This window comes from Poecilia reticulata, chromosome 1 (assembly GCF_904066995.2).
Source record: "Poecilia reticulata chromosome 1, P_reticulata-male-v2, whole genome shotgun sequence".
In the NCBI taxonomy this organism is placed as follows: Eukaryota; Metazoa; Chordata; class Actinopteri; order Cyprinodontiformes; family Poeciliidae; genus Poecilia; species Poecilia reticulata.
Window position 1 is genome coordinate 2,314,462 of NC_088830.1, and position 27,990 is coordinate 2,342,451.

The 27,990-nt window shown below is 37.8% G+C and overlaps 3 protein-coding genes across 4 annotated transcripts; 2 read left to right on the plus strand and 1 right to left on the minus strand.

Annotated features, from left to right (window-relative positions):
• The first annotated feature begins 2,953 nt into the window (after positions 1-2,953).
• Positions 2,954-8,382, plus strand: gpank1 (G patch domain and ankyrin repeats 1). The gene is made up of 4 exons (XM_008405034.3): positions 2,954-3,880; positions 3,956-4,097; positions 4,194-4,269; positions 6,370-8,382. Exons 1-4 carry the CDS (start codon positions 3,452-3,454, stop codon positions 6,809-6,811), a joined length of 1,089 nt encoding a protein of 362 aa, XP_008403256.2. The 5' UTR covers positions 2,954-3,451; the 3' UTR covers positions 6,812-8,382.
• Positions 8,383-9,160: 778 nt separating this feature from the next.
• On the minus strand, positions 9,161-15,083 carry LOC103462326 (cytochrome P450 3A30-like). Of its 2 annotated transcripts, none has more exons than XM_081608102.1 (14): positions 14,762-15,083; positions 14,539-14,632; positions 14,377-14,429; positions 14,110-14,209; positions 13,847-13,960; positions 12,883-12,971; positions 12,203-12,345; positions 11,993-12,120; positions 11,267-11,339; positions 10,994-11,154; positions 10,841-10,908; positions 10,619-10,777; positions 9,456-9,612; positions 9,161-9,347 (listed from the first exon to the last, which is right to left on the minus strand). In XM_081608102.1, exons 1-14 carry the CDS (start codon positions 14,830-14,832, stop codon positions 9,246-9,248), a joined length of 1,512 nt encoding a protein of 503 aa, XP_081464228.1. In that variant the 5' UTR covers positions 14,833-15,083; the 3' UTR covers positions 9,161-9,245. The 2 variants fall into 2 exon arrangements, with proteins under 2 accessions (XP_081464228.1, XP_008403244.2); XM_008405022.3 differs by having other exon boundaries at positions 9,456-9,618; positions 14,762-14,930.
• Positions 15,084-15,437: 354 nt separating this feature from the next.
• Positions 15,438-26,311, plus strand: LOC103461424 (cytochrome P450 3A30). Its single transcript, XM_081608152.1, has 13 exons — positions 15,438-15,545; positions 15,690-15,783; positions 19,767-19,819; positions 19,914-20,013; positions 20,101-20,214; positions 21,131-21,219; positions 21,305-21,453; positions 21,833-21,960; positions 22,055-22,121; positions 22,221-22,381; positions 23,660-23,886; positions 24,039-24,201; positions 24,535-26,311. The coding sequence occupies exons 1-13, from the start codon at positions 15,475-15,477 to the stop codon at positions 24,610-24,612; spliced, it is 1,494 nt and encodes a 497-aa protein (XP_081464278.1). The 5' UTR covers positions 15,438-15,474; the 3' UTR covers positions 24,613-26,311.
• Positions 26,312-27,990: the final 1,679 nt, after the last annotated feature.

Here is a 27,990-nt window from a genome sequence, read left to right on the forward strand (position 1 = left end):
ATCTATCCTCGGCATAGTTGTATTGTGCGCGTTTTGGACTTGTAATAAGTACCTGAACACAGGGGTGCCCCCAGCTGTACGACTGTACGCACTGTGTGTACCTTGAGATCTTACTTTAAGTAAAACAGAGAAGAAGAATTTTAGATTTTTTTTATTATTATTATCTAACCCTCTTTACTATTAACATTTAGGAGAAAAAAGATTTATTGTGTCAAAACATCTTTTACGTAGGGAGTCTATATGAGTCCGTGGGGGTGCGCAGGCCAAAGCCTAAATGTTATTGGTTGCTTGGTTACTTCTGGAGAGTGTTTGATAATGTTTGACAAGAATAATTAAAACTTCTCGGTGTTTGATATTGACTAGGAAAATGTTTTACAGGCTGCATGGCTGCTACATTAATATATCGATGAGTAACTAAGCTGTAGTTGGTGATGTGTTGTTTGCTGCAACAATATTTTTACATCAACTTCTAAGTTAAGTGAAACTTCTGTTAAAATCATTTCAAGGCTCAGAATCAGTCCAGTACCGGTCGGTACTGGTTCACATTCCCAGGGGAGAAAAACTCACCTGGTGTAAATAAAAATTTTAGCTATTGGAATTACGCTTAAGAGAAATTTATTTAATCAAATAATGTCATGAATATGTGTGTCTGTATTCCATCTTAAGTTGGGCTGCATCAATTGCAGTTTTCTGGCCGATCCCTGGTTACCGATCTTTAAAAAGCCTCACCTGCCGATTTTGATTTTGGCTGATATAAATTTTTTTTGTCTGAAATATCACTAAATATAGCAAGAAAGTCACTGAGTTGGCAACAGTGGGGTGAATATTGTTAACTGCAAACATGCAAATATGACCTGGTGGGCCGGTCTGTCAGTCAAACCTCTCACTACAGAGCAGAAGAGGACAGGGACAGATTTTTAAACCTTTGCTGACGAAGATAAGATTAGGGGATAAGACGGGCTTCACACGTAAGTATCAGCAGATCACAATCCCCCAAAATTAAGGAAATCAGCGCCCAGAAAGCAACTGGTTGATAAATCAGTTGGCCAATTAATGTATCCTATATTATACATTATAATGTAAACAGCACTGCCAGAGATGCAATAAATTTATAGCAGGTGTGTGAATGATCTAATATTCCAACTGTTGATTCCAGCCGGTCCACATTGTTGGCAGAACTAGAGGGCCCCAAAACCAAATTTTGCTGAATGTATTTGCTATGTATTAAAACTTTCGTCCTAACATGACACAGATAATTTCTGAAAAAAGATCCATCTCCTCTGCCTCCTTCCTGTGTTCTGCAGAATTACTCCACTCAGTCAGAAATGGCCAATCAGATCCTGAATTAATCAGCTATCAGGAAGTTTTGATTGTTTATTTTGATGCAACCTGCATTTGACTTTAAATGGTTGTTTCCTTTTTCACTTGACATTATTTGATATATGCAGTGTTGTGAGATTTATTTGACTCGTGTATAATTAGGATAGTGAGAACCCTAGAATTAAATATTATTTTGCTGATTGCAGGTTTTTCATTTGCCCTTTTGACTAAGTAGCTGCTGCATTGTGCCTGCAAGTATTTTGCATGTCTATGTCTAAGGTGAATTTATTGCCAGATAATTTTTCCATTTTGCCAGATCACATAGTAGCATTTATACCTATAGCAAAAAATTAACAGCCAATCCAGGTGATTGGCAATGATGGGACCTCATGGGAGATTAGAATCGGCTGCAAAAAACCTGATTGGAGTGTCTCTATGCTTAATTAGTTTAGTACACTTTATAATGGAAAAATGTACTTTGAAATGCACTTTATCCTGCTGAAATGTATTTTATAATTGTGTATTTTTTATTTTAATCTATAAAATACCAGAATTTGCTGATAACTTAATATTTTTCTGTCTTATGACATCATTGTTGTATGTTAAAATAGTGCCATTGTGGTTTAATCACCACTTAAGTCACACTTTTATAAAATACTGTTTTACTCTTGCTTGAGTAATAAAAAATAAGGAAAATTATAAATAAATCAAATCCAATTCAGATGAAAAGTGAGAGTAAAAGTGTGTTCCGTTTGGCTCAGAGCCACCTCGAGTGAATTCAGTGAGGAGAAATGTCATTGTTGATTCTAAACAAGTAATTTTAAGAAGATCACTCATATTTTGTAGTTTTCCTAACAGTAGTAACATTCTTTATGTATACCATCACACAATAAAGGGGAGCCTTCTGTACAACTCCTTGTTTTGTTGTCATCATAATGTGAGGAAGCCATCGTCTGTGTAATCTCACTGTTTACATCCAGATTTAATGAGAAACAGCTTAGTAAAGCCATGGCAAAATGGATTTTAAAAAATTAGACCACGGGTTCTCAAGCTTTGCTGCAAGTAGATCTGGTAATATTTGGGTGGCCTTTAGTAATGCTAAAAAAAACGTTACCAACTATTTACAGTGTAAATATGAAGCATATCAGCTGTAATGCAGATACAATAGGTCCAAAAAGCCACAGATTGATATTTCGTTCAAAACCGATCCTGTGTTAAGTGCAGTGAAGAATTAAGATCATCCCAGAAAGTGACTTGAGAACCAGCTCCAAGTACAGCATTCCATTTATCTTGGAAAATTAAAAGACAGATTTTGGAAAAACATCAAATCAAACTCTACCATGTTCTGGTAAACATAGAAAAAAAAACTGTAGGCTTTATAAACTATTGTACTCAGCGACCAGGATGGTTAGCTACACAAGCTGAAGGATGTCTCATTTCTCTTCATTTTGTGTGCTTAGTTCAAACATTCCTTAATAAATCTCAGAGTAATCAAATGATTAAAATACTACAAAGGTAAGGTAAAGTAATTTTATTTATATAGCACATTTTCAGCAACAAGGCAATTCAAAGTGCTTTTTCAATGTTAAAAAAATAGGTTTTTATGTTTTTATTTTATTGAATACAAACTGCCTGAGATCAGAAATACAAGATTTCTAATTTATTTCAAGGTGAATTTCAACTAGGAAAAATAATCACTTCTCAGTAGAAATGTTAACACCCAAACCGGAAGGTGGCAGCACTCAAATGAGTTCTCGGAACGTTTTATTGCTCCCGGAAAAAACAACGTTAGCTTCAAAGATCACGAAAATGTCCTGCTCTTTTTGCTTATGATGCCGAGTTTCTGTCTAATGTATGTTTTTAAGCTGACCTGGTAATGTGTAGGATTATTGTCTAATCACTTACCGTATCGTCTTAATTTAAAAGTAGCGGCTTACCGCGGCTGGCGGTTAGTTTATGTTGTGCTTGTGGCTAAAGATAGTTTAGGATTTAGCTTAGCCTTCAATTTGTTGTTGCAATTTGCAGCACGGACTGCTGTGCTGTTAACAGGCAACTGGCTTTGCTTAGTTAAGGTAACTGTTGAAGCAGCAGCGAACTTTTAACCGGGAAAATCGGAAGTTTGACCCGTCAAATGGCTGCTTTAGGATTTATTCCTGCCAATGACCATGATGCTTTTAGTTTCGGAACGGAACAAACGTCCACCAACAAAAGTTCCAAAATAAGCGGAGAAGAAGTCAAGAGGTTCTATGAAGACTTAATTAAAGATGACAAATCCCAGAAGGATCAGTCAGTGAGAGCAACCCACAGGAACAACCGTGACAGGGGCTCTGATAGAAGAATGAGGAGGAGAGTCAGGGCTGGACGAGTGCAGCAGGTTCGTCCCGAGTCTGTGGTCCAAATGGAGGCAAGACGTGAAAGAGAAGACAACCAAAGAAGACGGTCAGAGAGGTCAGAGAGAGCCCAGGAGCTGCAGGGGCTCAGGCTGCTGCGCTGCGCTCATCAGGGGGACATTCCAGGACTCAAGGAGCTGATCTCAAAAGGAGTGGACATTAATTTCCAGGTAGCAACACCCAGAAGCGTTGTTTCTTTTCAGCTTGATTTAATGTTATTTATCAGTTTGCGTTTTGTCCTGCAGGACTCCTATCTGTGGACAGCTGTGATGTGTGCCAGCTGGTCAGGACAGAAAGCTGCAGTGAGGCTGCTGCTGATGCACGGTGCAGCCTGGGTCGGAGTGGTTGATACAAGAGGCAAGGATGCCCAAGATCTGGCATCAGAAGGTATCTTCATTTGTCTGTGCCAACCAGTCGGTGTTCATGATATTTTGATATGTATATTTTTTTCTGAATATCTTTACTTGCCCACTTTCTTCACAGCCGGCCACGATGACGTCCTGGAAGAGTTATTAAGTTTTGGAAAAAGTCCAAAGAGAGAAACTCCGTCTCATTGCAGGTTAGAACATGTAATTACGCCTGAAGAAATCGCACTATTGGTACAAAGAAGTTACAGTTGGCGTACAAAAACTAAGATACCCTGGTATAACTGTAACTTGCATTCATCTGAATGTGTTTTGTGAAAAGGTGATGTTGCATATCACAAGAAATCTTTTTTTTTCCATCCAAATAAAGCTTTATTAAATAAACTCTTTTACTGGATGCAGAAGTAACAGATCAAAGTATCTCCATCCATCCATCCATCCATCCATCCATTTTCTTCTGCTTATCCGGGGTCGGGTCGCGGGGGCAGCAGCTTCAGAAGGGAGGCCCAGACTTCCCTCTCCCCAGCCACTTCTTCCAGCTCCTCCGGGGGAATCCCAAGGCGTTCCCAGGCCAGCCGAGAGACATAGTCCCTCCAGCGTGTCCTGGGTCTTCCCCAAGGCCTCCTCCCGGTGGGACGTGCCTGGAACACCTCACCAGGGAGGCGTCCAGGAGACATCCTGACCAGATGCCGGAGCCACCTCAACTGGCTCCTCTCGACGTGGAGGAGCAGCGGCTCTACTCTGAGTCCCTCCCGGATGACCGAGCTTCTCACCCTATCTCTAAGGGAGAGCCCAGCCACCCTGCGGAGGAAACCCATTTCGGCCGCTTGTGTCCGTGATCTCGTTCTTTCGGTCATGACCCAAAGCTCGTGACCATAGATGAGGGTGGGAACGTAGATTGACCGGTAAATCGAGAGCTTCGCTTTTTGACTCAGCTCTCTTTTCACCCCGACGGACCGGTACAGCACGTGCTTCACTGCATACGCTGCCCCAATCCGCTTGTCGATCTCCCGCTCCCTTCTTCCCTCATTCGTGAACAAGATCCCCAGAAACTTAAACTCCTCCACTTGAGGCAGGACGACCCCCCTGACCCGGAGAAGGCACTCTACCCTTTTCTGTCAGAGTCTGGCAATGCGGACCAGACTCTGACACCGGTCATACAGGGACCTGACAGCCCGTATCAAAGGGCCCCGTACCCCATACTCCCGGAGAACCCCCCACAAGGTCCCCCGAGGGACACGGTCGAACACCTTCTCCAAGTCCACAAAACACATGTAGACGGGTTGGGTGAACTCCCATGCACCGTCCAGGTCCCTGCTGAGGGTGTAGAGCTGGTCCAGTGTTCCATGACCAGGACGAAAACCACAAAGTATCTGTGTAAGTTAATAGGAACCTAATGTGGATACAAAACAAGCACATGTGAAGCTAAAACACTCATTTGTTTGGACTGTTTACCTAAGATATAGTGGCTTGTAATAGTACTCATACCACTTTCACTTTATAATATTACAACAACAAACGTCAATTCATTTTATTTGAATTTCATTTTTTTGTAAAAACTTGAATTGTGAGGTTATATTTGGATTTGCCCTCACCCACTTAAACGGCTGTCTTTTTTTAATTTAAGATATTTCTAATTGTGGCTATTTCTTTTGAATCAGTTATATACATACACAGTTTAAATGCAATTTAACTAGTGAATGGAGTCAAGCTGTATGAACTTAATGAAATGGTTAAAACACCTGCAGACCTGCAACACACAAATGTATGCACACTTTGTCCTGCTGTTTGTAGAAGAAACAACTTGACCACCATGTGTCCATGACCTTCCTCTAAGCAGCTGGGTGCAGCTTTGTGCTGATACTTTCTGGATGTAACATAATAAAGTTCCTGGGCAGCGTTTAGTTTTGGAGATCAACTGTGCTTTGAAGCAATATTTAAAGCCTAAAAATGTAACTTAATTCATGCATGTCTAGTGTCAGATATCAACTGTGCTAAACTATATTTTTTTAAAATCCTAAAACAAATGGTTCATAGTGATAATGCTACATCTGTTTTTTTCAGATACAGCTATTTGTAAACTGCCTGTTCTGTTGCACATTTGTCAAACTACAATAATATAGACTAAAAAGCCATCCAAATTTCTATATTGTATGCACATTGTACTGAAAGAAGAATTCACTCTTATTTCACTAGAATTTACAATCCAATTCATGGTGCTATATTCACTGAGTTAAAAGACAGTCAGATATTTCTGGCATGTCTGCTCTAACATATTTTCTTAATGTTCTCAGTTTGCTCCAGCCTCAGTGGTGCGATGTGTGCCGTTGTGAGTACGGAAGCAGCCACTCGTCACATCTTTCCTCTACTCTGCATCAGTTCAGTCTGCACCGTCCTCAGCCCACGCCTTATTACTGCCTCCCCCCGTCCAGCAACAGCTACAGGATGATGGTTTGCTGCGGCTGGAAACCGGGTACAGGTCTGGGCCCAGAGGCAAACGGCGCTAAGCAGCCCGTATCCACCGTATTAAAAAGGGACCAGAAAGGTCTGGGATTTGGACCAATAAAAAGACCTAAAGTGACTCACTTCAAAGCTGGTGATGCTGATGCTGTAAAACACCAACAGCAAGAGAAAGAAGAAAAGGGACGGAGATTACAGAAGAAGGATGAGATCAAGAGAAAAGAGCAAAAAGATAAAAACTGGGAGAGAGATTTTCGTGCTTCGTTTTATCATTAACACCTAGCCATGCTCTCCTGTTGGTGCTCTCTCTGTGGACTTGTCTAAAACGTTTCACACTGCAGCACACTGGTTGCTGCAGTGTGACCTTACCTGAGTTTTGGCCAACATGTTCTCTACAGTTTGTGCAATGATGATGATCTTTTATTTTTATCTGATTCATTCTTACTTTTAGGATTTGTTGTTGACTTTTTGAGACTGTTTCAAAAATAAAAAACAATTAGTATTTATCTTCTAACAATATCAAAAGAAAGTAAAATGCATTTTTAATATAAAAAGCAGTGGGCATATATTTTTGATAAAAGTGTTGCTTTATTTTCCTTGTTTTCTTGTTTCTTAAAAATCCCATGAGTGACAACAGAAGCCAGTGGCTCTTTAGGCCTTTTTGTAGTGCAGGGTCCGGTTATAAATGTTGCAAATACCTGTCAAAAAACTTTTCTGGGGCTCATGGTGCAGAGAATTTTGGGTTTCTTTGCCAAAATTATTCCAAATGCCTTAAACTATGAAGAAGTGAAAAAATTGCCAAAACTTAGTACATGATCATGTACATGTACTGAAACCATTATGTGAAGCCAACATAAGAATCTAAATATAAAAAAAAACCATGTTATTCTGGAAATATGTTTGCTAAAGAACACATTGACTGGCCTAAAGAGAAGTTGCTAACCTTAACCCATTGTATGGACTAATGAAACCTGGATTATTTGTTTTATCTAAAGGCCAAATGGCCCAACCCAAACCCAAGCAGTTACTGAGCTCTCTGTACTGAAACTCCAGCTACCTTTTCACCTAATTTAACACCCAGACATGTGACTCATATGTTTGTTCTCCGCTGCTTTGTCAGCTTGGTATTATGACCCAGGATTGTAAAGCACTCATAAACCCTAACTGTTTACATCTCAAAAACCGAAGGTCATATTTACTTGATCTTGCTTTTACAATTGAAAATGTACAACTTCATATGGAAGGGCTAGCATAACATTTTTTTTACAAATAGATTTTTTAACCATTTTAACATGGTAAGCAGAGATGTAATTGAGTATTTTTAAAGACAAACCTGTCTTATGTGTATTACTTTTACAGATTATTGTAAAAAATAATTCACATGTAAGTAATTGGCTCCTGCATAGATTTTAAATTAGTCACTAGAACTCCTTTACCAGGGTATCTAATATTGCTAAATATCTAGATACAAGTATGCCAGATTAGATTTAAAAGTAGCTTGCATAATCTAGACATACACATATTTCACATATATTATTGTGGCCTTATAGCCAAACCAGATATATTATCAGCACTGAGATTTGTGCTAATTATACTCATCCTTTTTGATTTCTAAAACTTATGTAAAAAAAAAAATACATTTTTACACAGGTCAATCTTTTTTATTCTCCTATTATACTTTTTTGTTTTATAAATGAGAAAAAAGAAAGGGCATAAATATTGCACCCCTATTATATTTTTTTTCAATTGAAAAGAAAAACTTACATTGTCATTATTGTGAATGTGGTTTAACCATCTGGAAGTTAGTTTGACCCATCACTTTATGGAATAAAGCTCAGTTGAACAAATTAAGAACTACTTCCACTTTTGTCACTTTAGTCTCAGCTTTGTGTATTTGTTGTAGGATATGTAGTAATCTTCATACATGAGCTAAAGTTTTTCTTTGATTAACAAATCCCCTCTTGTTTAGGTTGATCAGGTAAGGAGTTCTCTAACCATCCATCTGTATAGGATTAACGACAGTTTATAGTCTGGGTTAAGAACGATGTTAAAGGAGTCACTTCCACATTCATGTCAACCATTTCCCACTTTTGGATCACCAGGAAAATGACTTCCTACTAGGAAGACTGCAATTCATCCCATTATTAGAATTATTTAAAGTAATGGTGGAGAAAATGGTTCTGTTAGGCACTAAAAGTGTTTTAAATTTGGTTTGTAAAACAGCGTGGTTGAAGATTTTTGCAGATAAACGATCTTACATTTAGCAAATAGATGAAATATGTACTTTCTGGAAGGCATGTCTCTGCAGCTGTCGTACATGACATCTGGGATTCTTTTTTCATAATGTGTTGTCAGTATTGCTTATGAGGAGTTAAAAATGGACAAAGATTTACTTTATGTGGACAAAATATTTTGTAAAAAGTAACAGTTTGGAAATAATATAGTAAAAAATTGTGCTCTTTCATCAATCGTATTTCAATATAATTCTTAAGAATATTTTTGGAGAAATTATCTTAATATCTTAACTTTCTCTTTACTAAGTTCATACTTTGATAAATGTTTTTCTAAAGACAATGTTCCAAAATATTGAACTGAAATATTGCTGTTCAATAACATAAACAAAAATTAGTATTAAATGCTCTTTATCAAATCAAACTGCTACCAACAACTGCATGCATAGGCTTAGCCTTGAGCGATGTACAGTCAGTCATCAGTCGTCCACGTCTGCTGAGTTGAGGGAGCGTTTCTGTAGCTTTAGTTTGATTGGCTGCAGAGGTCCCATCAGGCCCTCAGGGTGCATCCTCAGAGGGATCTTGGGAAATAAAGAAAAGTCAAGTAGGTTCTTTTCTATTTTCTGCAGTATGTGCTTTGACATTTCTTACTGTATATGTTTGAAAGAAAACGATTTTTGTAATAATACCTCAGTCTCGTCACAGACCAGGAAGCTGTAGTTCTGCAAAACTTTCACCAAGGCCAGTTTGATCATTACCAGAGCAAATCGCATCCCCAGACAGTTCCGTGGTCCGATCCCAAACGGCAGGTAAGTGTACGGGTTGATGCTCTGTTTGTTCTCCTTACTAAATCTTAAAAAACAGCACAAAAAGAGAATGATTCATAAAGTAGTATGACACTTTTAACTGCTTGGCTGTGTGTTTTATCATTTTATCAGTAGGAATGTGCAAACCCATTGCACTCATTAGACCATGTACAATGAGGGCAATTGAATAAATCAAAGAAACTGACAACTGACAGTCGAATGTCGGTCGACAATGATAAAAACTCAAAGTATGGTTGTGTGTTTATAGTTATTTTCCTAAACAAATTTCACAAATTGTCAAAGTGATCCTTGAGAATTTGTGAAATTTGCTTTGTTTGTTTTTATTTTTTAAGCAATTAAACTCTAAATTAATACACACTGGGCCTATAGTGATATTTACTAAAAGTCCCAGTGCCTTATCAGTAAATTATAGAGAACTTAAAAGAGTGCAGGTTTTAAATTGCAGGTGCAGATGCTTGCCTTCTAGCAAATTGTCACAAGGACATTATTATTTTCATTACAATATTTACTGGGAGCTTTATTATCTTTTCCACCAGCATAGAGTCACTTTTAATCAAGCCGGGAAATTACTACTCACTGCTAATCTTTTCATCGCTGTTAACGCCAGGCCTCTAACACAGGACAAGGTAAACAATGAGATCACTTTGAAAAACTTCTGTATTGACTTTTATTTTATATCTCTTACAGTATATGCATTGATTCTGACTGTTAAATAATTGTGGGAGATTTCAAAGATTACACGCTGTCAATATACTTGAAAATTTTGGTCTAATTCAGCTTGTTAAACAAGCAACACACAATCGATGATACAAACTGGACTAATTCAAGAAATGTAATTTAGTGATTGTTGAATTTTGAAAAAGAAAAATCCAAGATAAGGTTTGACAGGCAAAAAAACAAAAGATTTTAATCACCATCAAGTCAATTCCTAGGAGTTATTATACACCACTGCAACAAGGTCTAACATTTTACTGAAAGTACTCAGTAAGAGTTTAAAGTGTAAATCTCAGCACTGGTCAGCTCACCGCTCAGGTTTGAACTCCTCTGGATTTGGCCACAACTCTGGGTCACGGTGCAGAGCATAAACTGGAATCATAACAATCATGTCCTTGGGGATTGTGATTCCTTTGATCTTCACAGTTCCTTTAGCCATTCTCTCCAGACGTGCAGCTGGGGGGTAGAGTCTGCAAAAACACAGAGCTTTTTACCTTAAATTCTTTACGAAACACAAAAATCAAACACGTTACCTCAAACACTCATCGACCACACTGCTGAGATACCCCATCTGTATCAGACTTTCATAGCAGATGGGACCCTGAGGAATTAAAACATAGTATTTTTTTGTGTGTTATGTTTATGCATTGTAATCTTTGATGGTTTGCCAGAAATGTTGGTTGTACCTTCTCTGGAAAAGTTGAGTCTATTTCCTGCTGCAGATGTTTCATGACTTCAGGATTCCTTGCCAATGTGTACGCTAAGAAAGTAAGAGTGGTGGCACTAGTTTCATACCCAGCAAAGATGAGCATTGTGACTTGGGAAAGAATCTCATGATCATTAAGACCTATTGGAACGGATGAGAGGGGAATCAGTTAAAGGCACATTAACACTGGTGATGATATCGTGTAAGAATCAAGTTTGTATCTAAGAGTATAGTTAAATCCTTTTATAATTACCTTGATTCTGCATTACTTTGGTGAGGTTTTTTGTTTGATAGTTGATAAAATACTGAAGGATATCGGCCACATTCTAAAAATGGATCAGAAAGTAGAAAAACATAATTTTATGTTACTGTAGCTTTGACTGAACATAGTTTTTAAATGGACATATCAGACAAAATGCAGTTTTTCAGTCCTTAAAGAAATTTTTTCAGTACTGTAAGTGCATAGGAGTGCAAAAAAATTTAAATTTATTCTCTCCAGTGCTGCGTAGATATCTTTATATTCTTTTTAGCTTATGTCTTTCAGTCTTTTAATTTTCCTCTATTGCCTATAACATTTTTGTGGCTATGACTTCACTACATTTGCTGTAGAACTGCTAAACACAGTCATGACTTCTGGCTTATCAGTTTTGTGAATCTGTCATTTTTTATCACAGTGATTTTGTATTCCAAGTTGAATTATGCAGAAGTTGCAAAGTAAATAAGTCAACACGTTCGGTTCTAGTGTGTATTCCTTATATCGTCCCCCTGCACCAGAGGCTCTTCACAGTGTCTGGTTAAAGTCTGTGGAACTACAATAATGAGGATCAAAGCATTGCAGTTCTACTTCATGTACACCATAAGTGAGTAATTTACATGTGAAAAGGAAGGATTTCAAAGCACAATATATTCACTTTATAGGATTTACAGGTACATTTGTGAACATTCAGGACTGTGTAGCACTAGTGTATTTTTGGCAAACCTTTCTTGAGCTCGCATTCCGTTCTGCTCTTATTTTCTCCACAACTGTTCTAAAGAAAGCAGTAGAGGACTTGGGGAATAGTGAAACTCCAAGAAACTTCAGCAGAGGAAGAAAGAAAGGAAAAAACCCTGAGGAGCATAGGAAGCACACGGTTTTAATGCTGGATAATGCAGTTTTAATGGACAAAAAGGTGAAATCAAACAGCAATACCTTGAAACAAGAAAAGAGGCACAGGAAATCTAAAAAGCTTCGAAGCATGCGTAATGAAGGGATTTGAAGGCTCGTTGATTGAGTCCAGGTCCACACTAAATACACAGCTCACCATCACATCCATGCTGTAGGGTCCAAAAATGCTAGAATACACACCAGATACAGCCACATGGTTCAGGTTTCCAGCCTGTATGTAAATGTGTTCAGCACTAGGAGATCGCATGCAGTTTGGTACCTCAAATACAAAATATAATGCAAAAAAATGGAAAGGTAATGTAAATATGACAGAAATGATAACCAGAAAATCATCAATAAATAGATCATTAATGTAAAAGCCTAATATCTAAATTAAAGGCTTATAGCCATGTCCAAAAAGTGTGTCTGACATAATCTAATGATTAAATGCATCATTATTGTCTTATTTGTTGTACTTTCAAATATTTTGGTTGTTGAAAATTGGTAAATTCCAGTTATCTGTTTTGTCTCAGTTATCTTTACAGCAAACCATCCAATTTGCAATGATGGCCACAAATCATGTCCAGCAGGGGAAGCAGCCACTGCTGCAGTTGTTCTCCTGTGTTGTAGGCTAAATTGCTAGTTCTTAATAAAAACAACTATTTATTGTTCACTAAACCAGAGAAGAAACTTTTCTGTCATATAATATGCTCTGGGTTACTTACTCTTTTATGGTAATAACTTCATTGTTGTCCACCTTAGATTGCAAGCCAGCAGCCATCTTGTGGGAATGATGCTGCATTATGTTGAACATCTAAAGGAAGAAGAAAAGAGAATATTCATACAGCGAGTGAAGATATTTGTGTGCGTACACTTCCAACCAGATGCTTATGTTTCCACTCATTATGGACATGAATGTCACACAAATATTTATATTTGTATTTATGATTTGAACATTTGCTGTTCTTTTTTGGGTGCACTGATAAAACACCAAAGAAATTAAAGTTATTTTTTTTTATAATTCATACATGGACAGGATTATAAATAAATATTTTAGACATCAATATCTAATAGTCATGGGGAAGCCAACAGATTGTAATTTGTATGTTTTTCAGCTGATGTGATAAATGTACAAAAAATAGTTTTTGTGTCATGTATTTTGTAATTTTTTTAGAAAGCAAATCCTTTCTGTCCCTGCATTAATCTGCACATTTGCTTTCAATCAAGCAGTTTGCTATTCTCCACCAATCAGCAGTGGTTGTACATTGAAGTTCCCGAACAATAAACCGTGTTGCTTCTTTCCCTGCTACTAGGGAAAGGTTTACTGCCTTTTTTACACAGTAAAACTCACTTTATGGACTAGAGTCCCTATTGTTTTCAGTTTATGACAGGCTTGAGTCTGGGTGGTTATTGGATTGTTCCTCATCATCCTGAAGTTTTGTTTTGTTTTTTAAATGTGGGGGATAGTTTGAGGAACTTGCATGTGTTATTTCCAACAAGAAGAGAGGCCAGAAAGCCCAAAGTCCATGTTTGTTGGCTTCAAAAAGCATGGACGCGTCTCATTGCAAGCTTCATCTGGCAATGGGATGTTTGATCAAATATTAGTTTAGTGTTTATTCCATAACTGAGAGTCCAAATATGACATCAATTTAATGAGCTTATGTAAATCTCTGACCTGAACTGTCCTACCTCTTTTATATGCCCAGAGGTGAATGAAGGAGTAACTTGGTTACGAATTCGCCTCCACTGATCATCTTCAGCAACGTTCACTGCGTCGTAGAGGTCCCCATTCAGGCGGAAGTTCTAACAAAAATATAGCAGGTTTATTTGTGATTTTAGGCTTAATGAAAAGCTATAAGAGCAAAAGAAACTGAAACTGCTCTTATTATTAGAGAAGAGAGGCGGGATTTCAAACACTGGTTCCTTTCGCTGTTTATCTTATGTGTCCTTACTCTTCGGTTGGTAAAGTATGTGAAGCACTCTTTAACAAGGATGATTTTCAGCATTTCAGGATCCATCACAGCCAGCATGGGCCTCCTGAGCTCATACAAGCTGAACAATAACACACATTACACATATCTTTAGCTGCTGGGCAGTTTGGCATAAAACCATTAAGATTTCTGACTTCCCAAATATTAAAGTTTAGGAAATACAGAGACAAAATTAAAGTAGATGCAACTACTGGTTGTAAATTACAAAAAAAAAAAGTTTGGACCCACCCCCATATTCTTCCATACTTTTTAGCACATTCATAGTCATCCAAGTAGTACACCTGAAAAATGAAACATCTTTTTAGTATTTTCTATTTATTATCATACATAAATGTGCATGGTGAAAACATAAAACACCCCTTATTTATTCCTGTCATACTATCTAATTACCTGGTTGTGCCTCCCAACTGTCCCCCAATACATGAGTGGCTTTGGTCCCCTGACCCCCAACTTCTCAAACACTCCATATGTCCAGTGGCCATACCTGGACAGGATGCAGCACAGCAAGTGTAACTTATTTTCATGGCAATAACAACATTTTGATGCATTTATTTTGAAGAGTATTCATATTCAGAGTGAGCACAATTTATATTTGATCACAAAAAATACTTACAAAACAAATATGGAGATAAATGAGATCAGAAGAAACCATGTTTCAGAGGAGATGAAAGGAAAAAAGTCCATAACTGATGTAGCATAACTAAAGTCTGTTGAGCTCAGGTTTTTTTTTTTGTACTTTGAATTCGACTGCACTCACCAGCCGTGTACTCCCTCCCTTAAGAATTACGTAACTGGTCACCCTCTGGCCTCATTTGGCTCTCCTATAAAACAATAAAAGCAGTTTCTGCCACTCATAAATCCAATAACATGACTGGGCATGTCTGAATGAGTACAGTATTTATGATAGATATCTTAAAAACAAACTGAGGAAAAATGGCATTAAGAACTGAGAACTGAGCCACTTTCAACAGTTTTACTGACGTAGTAAAACTGTTGAAAGTGGCTCTCAATTTAGATTGTATTCAGAGATCTCAAAAAAGATACAACAAAATAAATAATATTATGTATTGTAATGCAATTTTAAAGTAGTAGACATTCTCCAATGGAGCAGTAATCATTCAAGCCTGAGATCTATAATGGATAAGACGTCATCATTAGAGAAGATTAGTAATATTATCTTGACAATATTCCTTTGACACACCTCGCTAACATTGGTTTAACTTTCACACACTTCACCTTGCGTAACAGATCCGTGCAGCAGGAGATAAAAGGTACAGGTGGTGACATTTGGCATCACAGAGCCAGATACTTCCACTGAGAGGACAGATGGGTTACTTCTTGTACTTCTCCACGGAGACATGGACTCTGCTGGTTGCCTTTGTCACGCTCCTCCTTGTGTGAGTGTTAATGAATGAGTGTTGATCTTTTTATTTCTTCCACATGAATGTCTGAAACTGACATTTGTTCTATTCTCTTCCGCTCAGAATTTACTGCTTTTGTTTTTACTTCACACATAATTTTTCAGGCTTATTTATCCACAGGTACGCCTACTGGCCTTATGGAACTTTCAAGAAATTAGGTATCTCTGGTCCTAAACCTGTCCCATTTTTTGGAACAATGCTGCATTATCGAAGGGTATGTATAACACTTTTTAAACCGCACCTGTAGTATGAAAAGTAGATCATGTTAACATTTTAATCAAATATATTACATTTCTTGGATCTTCTTCAGAAGTCTATGCAGCCTTTGTAATTTTTGTTTTATTTATTTATTTTTTGAAAATCTAAAAGGATAAATGCTGATTTAAATGTACAAGATTTGCACACTTTGTGAACCTTTAAAGATTCTCAACTACATGTCCTTATTGCTCATTACTGTTTCACGCTTGGGTAAAATGCTGTATTTGTATTGGCAGTAATGAGAGTATGAACCTGTTCTACAATCATTGTCCAATTACTTTTTATGGATAATAAAGGTCAGTCATTTCCCTTATTTAGCCAAAGGAAACAAGTTGAAAGCTGTTAAACCTACATGTCCTGTTCTAATATAGAAAAAACAAACACTTTAAAAATCAAACATTAATCTGCTTGATATGATCCAAATTTATCCCTAACAATCCTAACAAACGTTTCTGACACATTTAGACATCTTTAGACATCCATTTTAATCCTTTGTGTTTAAAACCACACTAATGCAATTTATTAAGACAAAAGTTAAGCTGTTTCTATTTTCGCTTTGCAACTAGAGATGAGTCTCTTGATTATGTTGTAGAGCCACACCTGACTTTTCTAAACTGCTTGAAATTTCAAGATGTGAAAACTATCAACTCACAATTCAGTTTAAAAGTCTAATAAGGTATTTTAGGGTCTTTGGGCTAAACTACAGAAGATCCTGTTAGTTGGTTTGTGCAACAGAGATTTGGTTTTGGTTCAGATTTTCAGGAATATCATCTATCTGGACTTTTCTGATCTACTGTCTAACTAAAGGTATGAGTAAATATTTTTTATATAAACATAAATATAGAAATACATTTAATTCTCGCACATACATTTCTTAAATACGATTTTATTTTGAATTATCCAAACCTCCTTCTATAAACAATAACACTCAAGGCCCAAACTTAAAACCTTTTTCATACACAAAAACTTATTGGAAGAAAAAGTAACCCTCAAACCCCCCAAAAAAACTTATTTCAGAAAGAAAAGGTTTAAAAACAACTCAGAAACCTTAACTGCTTTCAGGTCCAAAATATTAATATAACAACTAAAACTTAACTGATAAACCTCAAACCGTTAAAACTGAAAACATCCCTGAAGAATAGAATAAAACTTAACTCTTAAACTTTAAACCTTTTTTAGATCCAAAAAACAAAACCACCCTATTATAATTAATTTTAAAAAGCCCACTCTTAAATTGTAAACCTCAGATAAAAACAAAAACTTAGCTTAACAAATAAGTAAACTTAATACTCATAACTTTAACCTGTTTTGAGAACCAAAAACATCTTTAAACAAACAAACCCAAATCTGAATCCTAACACAGATAAAAATTTCCCTCGATAAATAACAGAACTTAATCCCCTAACTTTAATCCACATTATTTTTTGAAAGAAAGAGATTTTTTTATAGAAACAAATTTACTAATTTCTTGAACCTTAAGCCCCAATTCTTAGATAAAAAAAACTATTAATAAGAAACAATTAAACTAAGATTTTAATTTAACTTCAACAACTTCCATAGAAAAGAAACAAAACGTGCCAGACAAACAAAAAACCCTCACTGATTGGATTGAAATAGCCTTCAAAATCTTCCTAGTAGAACACCAAAAAAAACAAACAAATCAGAAACAAACAGAGGAAGAAATAGTAGTACTACTCACTGAACTCCAAAAAGCACCAAAAAAACAATTACAATGGATTCTTAATGGAGCAACCAGAAAAGCACAGAAAAATATAAGAGGAATTAAACAAATCACCTTAGCCACAGCCAGGAAAACAATTACAGAAGCACGCATCAAACCAACTCCAACAACCAACAAACCGCCGCAAACACAACAGGATCAGACCCAACACAAAGGAAGGGAACAAACACAAAGGACTCACACACCACGCATGCACACACCTAACACACAGAAAGAAACAGAGACAGTTAGCTCAACTCAAGGGGACCCCGAGCCCCGCTTGCACCCACAAAACTCACATAACACCACAAAAACAAACCTGATCCACAACTCACAGGAACCAGCCCCCTCCAACCAACTGACCCTCCCAGACATCCTCAAAACCTCACTCAAACCCATAGCAACAATCCCCAAACCCTTGATCACCACTCACACCCACCAGGGCAACAAAATGGAGAAATGGCACTTAAACCCCAGCAAACCTACAATAATCCTGACTCTTACCTCAGAAGATTACCCAGACCCATCAATCCAAACATCCAAATCGACTGCTACCCAGGAGCACAATTCAAACATGCTAACCACATCTTTAAGAAAACCAGAACTTGCAACAAAACCAGAAAAGTCCTCCTCTCCTTTGGAATAAACAACAAGGGCTACGGGGACCAAAACACAATACGCAATCTATTTACCGTTCTCCTAAACACAGCACAAGATACCTTTCCACACGCAGACATCTACACACCACTTCTAAACTTCTCAGGAAGACTCCTCTTCACACAAAAACAAAACCTCAGAAAGACCAATGAGACAATCACAGAAGTGTCCCAAAAACTGCACCACCACGTCATCCCACCAATCCAACAGACAAAATTTCACACAACAGAGGACAGAATACACTGGACACCCCCCACGGCACAACACATCTGGGAACACTGGTGCTGCTCTTTAAACTGCTAAAACGACAGGGAACTTTTTATCTAACACATAAATCCAACTAGAGTTTTAAATGATACTTCCTATAACTTTTACAGTTTCATATTGATAAACTTATGGATTTTTAATATAACTTACATGTTGATTTACATAAATAACATACAGGCATCTTCCATAACTTTAACATTTTATATTTACTTTTTAATACTATTCATAGATTTTTGGAACAGAACATTATTATAAAACCTACTTACCACCAGGATTTAAACCTTGAAAAACACTCTTCTTTTAACAACCGGAAGTGAACGAACACCAGAATATCCACAATAATACTCAATCCTACACTCACCCTTTTCCATATCTCTCTCCACTCTATATTTCTACTCCCCCCCTTACAGAGTAGAAACTCTCTCCCTTCTCACCTATAAATTCCCCCCCTCACTCTCTTTCTTCATCATTCTATTCCTGTCTCCCCTCTCTCTCCCCCATTACTCTTCTCCTCCCCTCTTCTCCCCCAATTTCCATCTCTCCCCCCCTCCTAACCCCTCACCAAATCTTCATTCTTACCTTAACCTCACCCTTCTTCTTACCTAAACCTAACCCTCCCCGCCTTCTCTCCTCCTCCTCACCCCTCTCCTCTCCCCCTCCCCCTTTTTCACCCTCTCCCTCTCTCCCCGCCGTCCCCTGCCATCACAGATATGCATTTCAATTTAACTCTAATTTATAAAATATATTTTTTAAAACATATTGAATCAGAATAATGTAATTTAGCTTATTTGAACAACATTCTTTAAGATGACCCATTATTTATTAATTCAATCTGCTGAAAATTATATAAAACGTGTTCTCTAAATGGGCTGCACAGTGACGCAGTTGGTAGAGCTGTTGCCTTGCAACAAGAAGGTTCTGGGTTCGATTTCCGGCCTGGGGTCTTTCTGCATGGAGTCTCCATGTTCTCCCTGTGCATGCATGGGTTTTCTCCGGGTACTCCGGTTTCCTCCCACAGTCCAAAAACATGACTGTCAGGTTAATTGGCCTCTCTAAATTGTCCCTAGGTGTGAGAGTGTGTGTGCATGGTTGTTTGTCCTGTGTGTCTCTGTGTTGCCCTGCGACAGACTGGCGACCTGTCCAGGGTGACCCCACCTCTCGCCCGGAACGTTAGCTGGAGATGGGCACCAGCACCCCTCCCGACCCCACTGAGGGACAAGGGTGAAAGAAAATGGATGGATGGATGTTCTCTAAATTATATTATATTTCTAATGTAACATTATTTTTGTAATTAGGGGTTCTTCAACTTTGATCAAGAGTGCTATAGGAAATATGGGAAAATATGGGGGTGAGTTTTTACGTTGTAACTGTTATTGAAGAACAGACACAAAAACCATTGATTTGTTTCAGCTTAAGTTGTTTGTTTCATTCTAATCTTTCAGTATTTTCGATGGCCGCCAGCCCGTGTTGTGTGTTGCAGATCCTGAAATCATAAAGGCCATTCTGGTTAAGGAATGCTACTCTTTCTTCACCAACCGCAGAGTATGTAATTTCTGCTACCTTTCCATACGAAGTCATGGTGATTTACATTTAATTTAGTTCTCATCAGCTGCTGATTTATTATGTTAGAATTTCCGTCTGAATGGGCCCCTGTATGATGCTGTATCCATTGCTGAAGATGATCAATGGAAAAGGATCCGCAGTGTCCTATCTCCTTCTTTCACTTCTGGGAGACTGAAGGAGGTGAGCTTCTCCACCTTCTCTATATCTTTCAACTTTTACAGCAATTTGACATGCTGTCAAATTATTGTTTATTATATACTGCTCAAAAAAATAAAGGGAACACTTCAGTGTTCACTTAAATGTTAAAGTGTTCCCTTTATTTTTTTGAGCAGTGTATATTGGCACTGCTGGTAAAAATGAATAAAGAACTTTGAAATAAATTCACCTTTTGTTCACATCCTAAAGACACAAAAAAGTTGAGTGTGTTCTGTGGAGAAAGAAACATCCCATTAGTACTACAACTCTGATAAATTCTATAGACTAACATTAACGGAGAATATTGTTTTGATATCATAGATTTATTTAGTAAGCAGAATGTCTAAACCTTTTTGAATTAGTAATTCTTCTTTTCTTTTGGTTTTAGAATTGCATGACACACTAAAAGAAAGCAAGTTGTTTATCTACATATGTCAGGAAATGACAACCAAAAACAAACACAAAAGTCATCTCTTTTTTTCAAAGCAATCTCATTTCCTAGACAGGAAAACTAGTAGAACAACTGGAGAAAGTAAACCATAAGAGAGGACTTGGGATTCTGGGTGATTTGCTAATATATTTACAGTCAATGTAATCCAATCCCATAAACAGATTGAAATTCAATCACATACATTTAGTTTGATCCTGGTTACAAAACTACGTAATCAAGTTTTGTTTATTATGCCAAATGGTTGAAAGTTTTCAGAAAAAGCCCAACAGACTGTTGAGTCTTTGACTTTGCAGCAAATTGCATCTTGATGTAACTTTGGAGCAAGCGTATATGCTCAAGTTATCAGGATTTAGTCAACTATATTTTGAACTTTATTTTTAAACCAAAACATTTTCCATTTTTCATTTGTGTGTGTGTGGTAATGTTTTTTCGTCTCTATGTGTGCATTAGATGTTTGAAATCATGAAGAGTCATTCTGCTAACCTGATCCGCAGCATGAAGAAAAAGGCAGACAAAGGAGAAGCATTAGAACTGAAGGAGTAGGACTTTTTATAAAATTGTTAAAGCATATGCTTAAATTCACCTCTACCAATGCATTTGAAACATATTTGTGTTTGCTTATAGATTCTTTGGATCGTACAGCATGGACGTCGTAACCAGCACGGCCTTCAGTGTAGACATTGATTCACTGAACAACCCTTCAGACCCATTTGTGACAAATATCAAGAAGATGCTGAAGTTTGACTTTTTAAACCCCCTCTTCCTTGCTGTCGGTAAAATATAAAGAAAAAACAAACACAAGGTTAATGACAGGTGTTCCAATAACAGTCCAACTCATTCCTCAATGAGAAGACATGGAAACTGGATGTTTTTCACCAGCTTATAAGCTCATGGTTTAGTTATTCGTATTAATAAATAATTCTGACTTTTTTTTATTATTACTAATTGTATAGACAAATATAATCAAATATAATATAAAGACAAATATAATCTGTGTCTTTAGTAAACAAGAGCATCTTTTATTCTTTCAGGTTTAAGTTTAATAAAGAATACAAGTTTGTTCAATTTCGGTCTGGTAATGTTGTAACAGACAAATAAGTTCCTGACCTTCCTTGTCCAATTGTAATATAATTGTTGTTACTTTCATTTCAGCTTTCTTCCCCTTCCTCGGCCCCATACTTGAAAAGTTTGAATTTTCTTTTTTCCCCAAATCTGTCACCGACTTCTTTTATTCTTCTCTGGAAAAGATTAAGTCCAACCGTGAGACCAGCCAGCAGAAGGTACAGTCAGATACGATGGTTTTTTTCAGCATTTCAGTATCTTTGTATCAGCAGGTTTAGAAATGGGATCTGATCTGCTCTCATTTACTTGCAGAGTCGAGTAGATTTTCTCCAACTAATGATTGATTCCCAAAAGAACAATGGGTTGCAAAAGGACAAAAGTGAGACGTACTTCAAACACTCACAATATTACACACAGTATACGTATACACACAGCTACACATCTTACTATTTGTGAACCATGCTGTATTTTTCTGCAGGATTAAGTGACCATGAGATCCTTTCCCAATCCATGATTTTCATTTTTGCTGGTTATGAAACAAGCAGCAGTTCTCTCACTTTCTTGGCTTACAACCTGGCTACGAACCCAGAGATCATGAGAAAGCTCCAGGAGGAGATCGATTCCACCTTCCCCAACAAGGTACAGTATGCCAAAATATAGAATATGTAAAGCATTTAGGTCTTTAAACATAAGTTATTAAATTTGTATAATTTTTTTTTCATATTTGTTGAAATTGGCTTTATGTCGTGACAGTATGGGATGAGACAGGTAATCTGTGTAAAACATCATACTCCTTTGCTTTCTCCCCATTCTCACAGTTCCAACAACAAACAACCAATAAGTGCCAGGAGGCGCTTATTGGTTGCAGCGCCACACCCTCTGTGTGGCGCTGCTCAAACCCCACCAATCCTCCAACTCCCCTCCTTGCTCTTTGCAGCTATTGTGAATGATTGGGCTAGTTAGCATGGCTACCGATGGCAGTGGATAAATGGTATTGCTGGAACGATGAAATGCTTCCCTAACATAGCAAGAATGAATGACAACGCAATGGCACTCCTTGCTCTGATTGGTTGTTTTTGGTCAGGAGCGGTGCATTTCTTCATATGGCAGTAGTAGCTTTGGGAGGAGGTGGAAGATATCAATCTTTTCACAGATTATCTTTAGAGACACTTTTTAGGTCAGAGGTCTTGTCAGGGTCAAGTCTAATTGGCATTTCTAAAGTAAAGTAGAGGCACCAAAAAGAGTGGAGGCGTCTAAAACAGTGGTTCTTAACCTGGGTTTGATCGAACCCCATGGGTTCGATAAGTCGGTCTCAGGGGTTCGGCGGAGCCTCTGCCGCAGAGGTAAAGACACACTTGTGTAAAGTTGTGATGACGCTCCCCGCTATGCCATCACTTGCTGCAGAGGATCACATTACATTGTTTAGCCAATCAGAGCTGCGGAGGAGCTCTGATTGAAAGAGTTCCTCTTTCAATCAATACCTTGGGTCGTTCCTGGACAGTCAGCTCAACTTTGCAGAAAACACTGACTATATTTTGAAGAACTGTTCTCAGAGACTCTACCTTTTAAGAAGACTTGGTGATCTTGGGGTGACCCAACTAGACTCTAGTTGGGTTACCAACTAGAGTTGGGTCACCCCTATGTCTTGAATTTGGAGGGAAAAAAAATCATATTTTATTTATCGCTACAAAAGGGTTCAGTGAATGCGCATATGAAACTGGTGGGTTTGGTACCTCAAAAAAGGTTAAGCTCATCAGCCACATAACAAACAAAATGCTGATTTAAAACTAAAAGTTGCCCATTTTTAAATAGATTTGTTTGGTATGATTTAACTTTGGATTGATATCCTAACCTGTTCAGACTGGCCTGTAGAACAGTAGTATGATCTGGTAAATAGCCGTGCTTGTGTTTGTGTAGGCTCCTGTTCAGTATCAGCCTCTGATGGAGATGGACTACTTGGACAGCGTCATCAATGAATCTCTCCGGTTGTTCCCCATTGCCCCACGTTTGGAGCGAGTGGCCAAAGCATCTGTAGAGATAAATGGCCTTGTGATTCCAAAAGACATGGTTGTCCTGGTCCCCACATGGCCTCTGCACCGGGACCCTGAGATATGGCCAGAACCAGAGAAATTCAAACCTGAGAGGTACAGAAGGAATGAACGACTACCACTAAATAAGGGAGAAAAATGCACATTGCTGTTTATCATCTGCAGAAGTCTGCTGTTAATACATTTGATTATATATTTATGTGTATATTGATTATATATGTATGTGTATATGGTATTTTTCGCAACAGATTCAGCAAGAAAAACCAGGAGGACATTGATCCATACACATACATGCCTTTTGGGTTAGGGCCAAGGAACTGCATTGGGATGAGATTTGCTCTGGTGGTGATGAAACTGGCAGTGGTGGAGATCCTGCAGCGGTACAGCTTCTCTGTGTGTAAAGAGACTGAGGTGAGTTTACTGGTTAACTGCATAACTTTCAGTTAACTTTCAGGCTGTGTGAGGAAGCTTATGGGTAAGTTTTTAGTGTTACATAACAATATGACATTTATCCATAATTTGTCTATCCAAAGTTTGAAGACTCTAACACTGAGCCTTGCACAGATATTCATGCTGATCCTCATTTCATTGTCTCTTATTCTTTGATCATAAGGTTTCTCTAAACAAGTGTAGCTTTTTTCTTTTCTTTTTAATTACAATGTTTGAATGAATAGGCCACGCTGTTCTTTGCATTGTTTATTTAGTTCACACAATTTTCTTTCTGCACATTGAATTTCCTACCAGATCCCATTTGAGATGGATGTCCAGGGTTTGCTAGCACCCAAAAGACCCATCCAACTGAAGCTGATCCCTCGCTCCTAATCTTCCAGCTGAAGAATTAAATCTAATTCAAATTGTGATGTTTATTTTGTGAATCTTATTTTTCTTTCTCACAAATTAATTTTTTGTATAATGATACATCTTGCACAGCGCTTATAATCCAACTTGTATAGTGCTTCTTAGAGTACGCAAAGAAGATTAAATGAATGAGCTTTAGTGCCTGTCCCTGTTTTTTTATATGTAATGATGCATATTGTTGAGTGGAGTCAAATGTTCCAGGCATGGAACATTGAGTTGATTTTTAGTGATTTTTCTAGCTTATAAAGTATATCTAAATCAAACTGTAACGTTTATTTGGTGAAGTTTACATTCCTTTCCTATAACTGAATTTTTCAGTGAAGCCTATAGTGTTGTAAGCCCCTTTTTCTTCATACTGAACTGAGAGATAAAATATTTTTAAACTGTGTTGCCAATAAACAGTGTACAGGTGTACTTTAGATTGATCACAGTAAAATACCACTCTGAAATATGCTGCTTTATCACACAGCACACAGATGTTGCAATTGGCAAACTGACTGCAGGGATGTCACCCAGAGCTGTTGTTAGTGAATTTAATGTTCATTCCTCTACCACCGGGCTGCACAGTGGCGCAGCTGGTAGAGCTTTTGCCTTGCAGCAAGAAGGTTCTGGGTTCAATTCCCGGCCCCGGTCTTTCTGCATGGAGTTTGCATGTTCTCCCTGTGCATATGTGGGTTTTCTCCAGGTACTCCGGTTTCCTCCCACCGTCCAAAAACATGACTGTCAGGTTAATTGGCCTCTCCAAATTGCCCCTAGGTGTGTGTGTGTGTGCATGGTTGTTTGTTCTGTGTGTCTCTGTGTTGCCCTGCGACAGACTGGCGACCTGTCCAGGGTGATCCTGCCTCTCGCCCAGAATGTTAGCTGGAGATAGGCACCAGCAGCCCCCCCGACCCCACTAAAGGACAAGGGTGTAAAGAAAATGGATGGATGGATGGATTCCTCTACCACCAGTTCACACAGTCCTCTCCAAAGGCATTCCAGAGAATTTGGTAGTACATCCAACTGGCCACACAATTGCAGACCACATGTATCCACACCAGCCCAGGACCTCCACATCCAACATGTTCACCTCCAAGATCGTCTGACTTCAGCCACCCAGACAGGTGCACAAACTGTCAGGAACTGTCGGCCTTCAACTTGACTGTAGTTTGTTTGCGTAACTTAAATGGGAAAATGCTCATATTTGATAGCGTCAGGCACATTAGAGAGGTGTTCATCTTGGAAGACGAATGGGCCAACTCCAAACTGTTCCCACAAAGCTGGGAGAATGGAATTGTCTAAAATGTCTTGGTATGCTGAACCATTCAGAGTTCCTTTCACTGGAACTAAGGGGCCAAGCCCAGATACTGAAATGTAATGGAATTCACTGAGATCCTGAGAGCGACCCATTCTTTCACAAATGTAAAAACAGTCTGCATGCCTAGGTGCTTAATTGTATACACCTGTGGCCCTGGAAGTGATTTGAACTCCTGATTCCTACAATTTGGATGGGGGAGTAAATACTTTTGGCAATACACAGTTTGGTTTAGAAATATTTTATTTATCCCTCAGTTCAGGATTTCTGTTTAAACATGCCTACCCACAAGTCTTGTGAGTGACTCATGCAGCTTTATTATCTTGACTTTGTCATTGTTTAATAAAGACTGTTTGGAATATGTTTTCATATCTGTGTTTTTTTGTATAGATGTGAAGTTACATCAAGTTAGATTTATGACATTACCAACTTCTCAAACACTCTAGTGTGGCTATACTTGGATGCAGTACAGCAAGTGTAACTTATTTTCATGGCAATAACAACATTTTGATGCATTTATTTTGAAGAGTAGTCCTATACGGAGTGAGCACAACTTATTTGATCATAAAAAATACTTACAAAACAAATATGGAGATAAATGAGATCAGAAGAAACCATGTTTCAGTTGAGAAAAATCAAAATGACGGATGTAGCATATCCAAAGTCTGTTGAGCTCAGGTTTTTTTTTTCTTTTGTACTTTGAATTCGACTGCACTCACCAGCCGTCTACTGCCTCCCTTAAGAATTACGTAACTCTGGCCTCATTTGGCTCTCCTAGAAAAATAATAAAAGCAGTTTCTGCTACTCATAAATTCAATAACATGACTGGGCATGTCTGAATGAGTACAGTATTTATGATAGATATCTTAAAAACAAACTGTATACGCAGTAAAACTGTTGAAAGTGGCTCTCATAATTTAGAATGTATTCAGAGATCTCAAAAAAGACAAAACAAAGGCACTGACGAACGGACGGACGGACGGACGGACGGACGATAGATAGATAGATAGATAGATAGATAGATAGATAGATAGATAGATAGATAGATAGATAGATAGATAGATAGATAGATAGATAGATAGATAGATAGATAGATAGATAGATAGATAGATAGATAGATAGATAGATAGATAGATAGATAGAGTTAAGGAAGAATTATTTATATAATTAAATTTAGGAAAAAAACTCTGGCTCTGGTTCTTCCTGTTGATCCTGGGTTCTCTCGCGACCGCACGTGAGGACAGAATCACAACAATGCATGTTGACGTCACAGAATTACAGAATTTAATCCAATCAGAAGAAAGTATAAGATAAAACAGGAAACTGGAGAAACACAGATACAAACATTGTTACCTGAGACAAGAAGACAGAGATATATCAAGGACGCCCTTGGAGAAAGAGCTGGTGCAGAAGTAAACTAAAATCAGCTTTTTCTAAATTATTTCCCTTGTGCACAAACTTTTATACCTGTAGGTGTGTTTTCCTCTTTAATGTATTCAAATAAGGCGTATCTCTACTTGACCAACTGGAAGGCATCTCTGGTCCATTTTTAATTTAGAAAGTCTTATTATATAAGGTGGAAGCAGACTCTCTGAATTCATGGTGGTTTATGGCTTTCATAGATCAGTGTGAAAAGCTAGAACTTCCTACTGATTGTTTCCCAGACAAAGGGCAGATCAGAGATCTTGACAAACCATCTGATTTAACTACAGGTAAAATAAAGATCAATAGGCCAGAATATGTTATAAATTTCAAAACTATATTAGACTATTTCAATCAAGTCATGTTAAATTTTAAAACTAACATTTTAAATTTATTTTCTTAACACTATCCGGCCTCCTGCGGCTCTACAGCCATCTAGGCAAGGAGAAACAGATGAAGGAACCTCACAGGTAGCTGTGAAATTCTGGTCTCTCTCCCGCTCTGCCAGGAACAAACCTTTAATACTGTATTTTAATTCAATGAAAAGTTATCTCCAAAAACCCAATTTTGTTCTTCTGCACTCAGCATCTCCAAAGTTTAGTCCTGATATCAAACAAAAGCAATAG

Coding starts and splice junctions, on each gene's coding strand:
- gpank1 (XM_008405034.3), top strand. CDS start 3,452: ATGGCTGCTTTAGGATTTATTCCTGCCAATGACCATGATGCTTTTAGT. Junction 3,881..3,955: donor GAGTGGACATTAATTTCCAG/GTAGCAACACCC, acceptor TTTGTCCTGCAG/GACTCCTATCTGTGGACAGC. Junction 4,270..6,369: donor GAAACTCCGTCTCATTGCAG/GTTAGAACATGT, acceptor TAATGTTCTCAG/TTTGCTCCAGCCTCAGTGGT.
- LOC103462326 (XM_008405022.3), bottom strand. CDS start 14,832: ATGGACTTTTTTCCTTTCATCTCCTCTGAAACATGGTTTCTTCTGATC. Junction 14,430..14,538: donor CAGTTGGGAGGCACAACCAG/GTAATTAGATAG, acceptor TTCATTTTTCAG/GTGTACTACTTGGATGACTA. Junction 13,961..14,109: donor CATACTTTACCAACCGAAGA/GTAAGGACACAT, acceptor TATTTTTGTTAG/AACTTCCGCCTGAATGGGGA.
- LOC103461424 (XM_081608152.1), top strand. CDS start 15,475: ATGGGTTACTTCTTGTACTTCTCCACGGAGACATGGACTCTGCTGGTT. Junction 19,820..19,913: donor AAATATGGGAAAATATGGGG/GTGAGTTTTTAC, acceptor CTAATCTTTCAG/TATTTTCGATGGCCGCCAGC. Junction 22,382..23,659: donor ATTCCACCTTCCCCAACAAG/GTACAGTATGCC, acceptor GTGTTTGTGTAG/GCTCCTGTTCAGTATCAGCC.